This window comes from Scomber japonicus, chromosome 16 (assembly GCF_027409825.1).
Source record: "Scomber japonicus isolate fScoJap1 chromosome 16, fScoJap1.pri, whole genome shotgun sequence".
NCBI lineage: Eukaryota > Metazoa > Chordata > Actinopteri > Scombriformes > Scombridae > Scomber > Scomber japonicus.
Genome location: NC_070593.1, coordinates 699,646 through 704,645, shown reverse-complemented (window position 1 = coordinate 704,645; position 5,000 = coordinate 699,646). Strand labels below are relative to the sequence as shown.

Genomic DNA, 5,000 nt, shown 5'->3' with positions numbered 1-5,000 from the left:
TCTCCCCCCCCCCCCCCCTCCTCTCCTCTCTATCCCCCCCCCCCCCCAGGCTGTAGCAGGTCTCCTTGCTGATGCTCGTTCTCTTGCTGAAGTCGCTCGTGAAGAAGCTTCGAACTTCAGATCAAACTACGGTCACGACATTCCTCTGAAGGTACGAACCCTCCATCCCTCCATCCCTCCAACCCTCCATCCCTCCAACCCTCCATCCCTCCATCCCCCCATCCCTCCAACCCTCCAACCCTCCATCCCCCCATCCCTCCAACCCTCCATCCCTCCATCCCTCCATCCCTCCAACCCTCCAACCCTCCATCCCTCCATCCCTCCATCCCCCAACCCTCCATCCCTCCATCCCTCCAACCCTCCAACCCTCCATCCCTCCAACCCTCCATCCCTCCATCCCTCCATCCCTCCAACCCTCCATCCCTCATCCCTCCAACCCTCCATCCCTCCATCCCTCCATCCCCCATCCCTCCAACCCTCCATCCCTCCATCCCTCCATCCCTCCAACCCTCCATCCCTCCATCCCTCCATCCCCCAACCCTCCATCCCTCCATCCCTCCATCCCTCCATCCCCCCATCCCTCCAACCCTCCATCCCTCCATCCAACCCTCCATCCATCCATCCATCCATCCCTCCAACCCTCATCCCTCCAACCCTCCATCCCTCCACCCCTCCATCCCTCCATCCCTCCAACCCTCCATCCCTCCATCCCTCCACCTCTCCAACCCTCCATCCCTCCACCCCTCCATCCCTCCACCCCTCCATCCCTCCACCTCTCCAACCCTCCATCCCTCCATCCCTCCATCCCTCCACCCCTCCAAACCTCCACCCCTCCATCCCCCCATCCCTCCACCCCTCCATCCCTCCACCCCTCATCCCTCCATCCCTCCAACCCTCCATCCCTCCAACCCTCCATCCCTCATCCCTCCAACCCTCCATCCCTCCAACCCTCCATCCCCCCATCCCTCCAACCCTCCATCCCTCCATCCCTCCAACCCTCCATCCCTCCATCCCCCAACCCTCCATCCCTCCATCCCTCCAACCCTCCAACCCTCCATCCCTCCAACCCTCCATCCCTCCAACCCTCCATCCCTCCAACCCACCATCCCACCATCCCTCCAACCCTCCATCCCTCCACCCCTCCATCCCTCCACCCCTCCATCCCTCCACTCCTCCGTCCCTCCATCCCTCCATCCCTCCACTCCTCCGTCCCTCCATCCCTCCATCCCTCCACTCCTCCGTCCCTCCATCCCTCCAACCCTCCATCCCTCCAACCCTCCATCCCTCCAACCCTCCAACCCTCCATCCCTCCAACCCTCCATCCCTCCAACCCTCCATCCCTCCAACCCTCCAACCCTCCATCCCTCCAACCCTCCATCCCTCCAACCCTCCATCACATCTAACATCTAACTCTGATAACACACTGCTGATATTAACTCTCTGTGTGTGTGTGTGTGTGTGTGTGTGTGTGTGTGTGTGTGTGTGTGTGTGTGTGTGTGTGTGTTGCAGCATCTGTCAGACAGAGTGGCGATGTACGTTCACGCATACACACTGTACAGCGCTGTGAGGCCGTTCGGCTGCAGGTGAGTCTGAACCTTCATCATCATTATGTAGGGAAGGAAGGAAGGAAGGAAGGAAGGAAGGCAGGAAGGAAGGAAGGAAGGTGTTTTATTGACTATTTACTGTTTTTAAGCAAGTTGAATTATTTGGTACAAAGTTTTTATGGTTACACCACTTAGACATGTTTGCCATAATCCTCTAATATATTCTCTCTAAATGGATTAAAAGCAGAAATTTGATGCTGGGTCCACAAAAACAGAATGTGTGAAGTTATTCATACGTTTATTTTCATATTTTAACCCTTTAAATTTAAACTAGACCTCATGGAGACAAAAGAACATCACAGTTTATGTTTCAGTAACTTTAAACAGGAAACATAGTGACGGTAGCAGAGCTCTGATTGGCTGTTGGAGTGATGATGCTGAGAAAGGTTTCGCTCAATGAGCTGATGATGTCATGTGATGTCACATTTTCTCTTGGCTGTCTGACCAATCCGCTGCCAGCGTTAACTCTGTGCTGAACCAGCCTGTTTATATTTATTATTATATTAATAATTAGGGCTGTCAAACGATTAATTTTTTTAATCTAGATTAATCGCAGAGTTTCCATAGTTAATCAGGATTAATGGCGTTTTGAATGTCATGTTTAAAATCCTGTTATTTTCCATTTGAAGGCAGTTTTAAGCCCATAATGTAAAGCATTTCTTACCAGAGTGTCTTAACTGGGAATCAATCACGGCTCTGCTGCGACTCCCACACTCCAAAATGGTCCTTTGGTGGAGCTGAGGCTGGCTTGGCTGCACCTGGGTGTTTAGCGTGGAGGTGCTAACTCAAACTCCACGTACTCCGGTGGTAGTTAAACTCCGTTTGACACAGGTTGCATTTTACTTTTGACTTGTCAACTGAAGCGTCTGGAAGTGTTTTAAAGTTAAACAAGCCGTTCAAAAGTCCAGTAGCTCTCTTACTTTCCATCAGCGCGGTAGGTTTACTGCAGGAGGCCACTTCAAAGCATAGCGCTACAGCTAGAGGAGCCGTCTACGGGGGAGTAGAAGGGACAAAAAGGCTTGCTGCATTAAAATGCGTTATGGATAGCATTAATCTAATCGAGATTAACTCGTTAACGCTGACAGCCCTAGTTATTAATGTTTATTAGTGACTCTGCTGTTTCTTCATTAACTCACATTTAGGAAATCAGTTTGTAACATCTGACAGTCCTGAGGTCAAAGGTTAATGTGTGTGTCTCTCTCTCTGCGTGTGTGTGTGTGTGTGTCTGTGTGTGTGTGTGTGTGTGTGTGTGTGTGTGTGTGTGTCTGTGTGTGTGTGTGTGTGTGTGTGTGTGTGTGTGTGTGTGTGTGTGTGTGTGTGTGTGTGTGTGTGTACAGTTTCATTCTGGGTTCATATGATAAAGACGACGGTCCTCAGCTCTACATGGTCGACCCGTCCGGCATTTCATACGTAAGTTAACAACCAGCTTCACTCTGATGACTGTTCCTTCCTTCCTCCCTTCCTCCCTCCCTTCATTCCTTTCCTTTCTCCCTCCCTCCTTCCTTGCTTCCCTCCCTCCCTCCCTCCCTCCCTCCCTCCCTCCTTTCCTTCCTTCCTTCTTCCTTCATTCCTTTCCTTTCTCCCTTCCTTGCTTCCCTCCGTCCTACCTCCCTCCTAGGGCTGGGCGATATGGATCAAAACTGATATCCCGGTATTTTTGGGCCAAGAGGCGATATACGATATATATAACGATATTTTAAAAAGAATGAGCATCTGAAAGCCACAAATATGAAATCACTGCCCATTTTATTTCAAAGATTTAAAACTCTAACCGAGCTGTGCAAATACGGTTTCATTTTTTTTGTAAGGCAGATCCATAAACATCACACACACAAAAAACAAACTTTTAATAGCCTGTATTATATACTGATCAGCTGCTCTGACAGAACTGTGCAAGTAACAGAAATAAAGATAAACAGAATTTTTTTAAAGATACAAAAAAATAAATAAATAAAAATAGGCTACTGTACAGTATGGCCAATATAACAAATCAATCAAAGAGCTGGGCAAATAACAAACCAAGTAGGCTAGGTAGGTACAATGTTACCACTGCAACTGAATACGCGTTCAGAAGGAGAACTGGTGGCAGGAACTAAGAGATATTTCTTTGCAAGGTGACTAAGTGCCGGGTAGACCGTCTCGTGTTCCTTCCACCATTTCAGAGGATCTGTATCACTCTCTACCCTAGCTGACAGCAAATAGTTTGAAAGTTCATTTTCAATCTTCTCCTGCTGTGTCAGTGTGTTACTGTTGGTCACTGTGCTCCATTTGAAGAAGCTGGCCAGTGACTTCTTCTTCTTTGCTTTTGGTGGGACCATTGTCTCCTCTTGGTCTTCAGGCAGCAAAGCTAGGTTAGGCTCACACCTCTCATCATCAGACAAAAGCGACTTTACCTCAGCCACAACTCTCTGTTTCAAGCCATCAACCTTGTCTCTTTGAATGTACGCATCCCTGAAACGTGAGTCCACAAATGTGTCCATGTCAAGTAGGTCAGTTGTAGCTAAATCTGTGTACTTGTCATTCAGATATTTCATAATGCAGGTCTTAATAAACCTGCACAACTCAGTGTCACCTTCTTCTTCTGCCAGGATGCCTGTGCTGAAAAGATGAAGGACAGGTCTGACATAGGAAAGGGTCACATAGTCCTCTCCGGACAGAGCATCGGTGAAGTCCTGGAGAGGCTTTAGAGCCTTCTGTACGGTCTCCAGTACTTCGACATCCTGCCACGTGAGGACTAGGTGTCTGGTCTTTTTGTGTGACGAGAGGACTTTTGTTATGGCCCCCTCCTGCTCCAAGATTCTTTCGATCATGAGCTGCCTCGACCCCCAGCGTGTTGCAGATTCTGTGATTAGCTGATGGGCTGGAAGTCCAAGCTGTTGCTGGATTTCAGATAGCTCACGCCTTTTTATCCAGCTGTAAGAAAATGCGCTGACTACCTTCTTGCAAAGGGAGATGGCCCTTGTTATTCGGTGGTCATCCAAGCCATGCCCTGTCAGAATAAGCATACACAACAAAACATAACTGCATTAGCAAAATGTGCATACAAATAATAAGGTGAACTCTCTTTTGCAATCAATTGGAGTGGTTATTTAATTTTATTTTACAAGAAATGAGCAGTGTGCTTTATATCCCCAAATTCATCTGCTATATAAATATCTCAAGCAAATTTATGATGACCAGACCTTTAACTTGCTAACATTCATTTGTTTAAACACACTCACCTATAGCCAAGTGCAGTCGATGACCAAAGCACTGCATCCTGGGCCACTTTTGCAGCTCCACCGCTTTGATGATGTTGCTCCCGTTATCCGTCGTGATGGCAACGAGTCCCTTTTCATTAAGCCCCCAGCTAGCGAGGGCGTCCTGTTGAGCTGGTCCGGAGGCACGCCGTTTTCA

General features: G+C 48.7%; 1 protein-coding gene and 1 non-coding gene across 2 annotated transcripts in view; both read left to right on the top strand.

Annotated features, from left to right (window-relative positions):
• Window positions 1-5,000, top strand: part of psma3 (proteasome 20S subunit alpha 3) — a 16,870-nt gene that overhangs the window by 8,420 nt on the left and 3,450 nt on the right. The window contains exons 4-6 of the mRNA XM_053335994.1: window positions 50-151; window positions 1,510-1,583; window positions 2,942-3,014. Coding sequence (XP_053191969.1) covers window positions 50-151; window positions 1,510-1,583; window positions 2,942-3,014 — 249 coding nt within the window. The remainder of the gene's footprint in view (window positions 1-49; window positions 152-1,509; window positions 1,584-2,941; window positions 3,015-5,000) is intronic.
• LOC128376090 (small nucleolar RNA SNORD53/SNORD92) lies at window positions 1,968-2,052 on the top strand. The gene has a single exon (XR_008323241.1). It is a non-coding gene; the product is annotated as a small nucleolar RNA SNORD53/SNORD92 (small nucleolar RNA).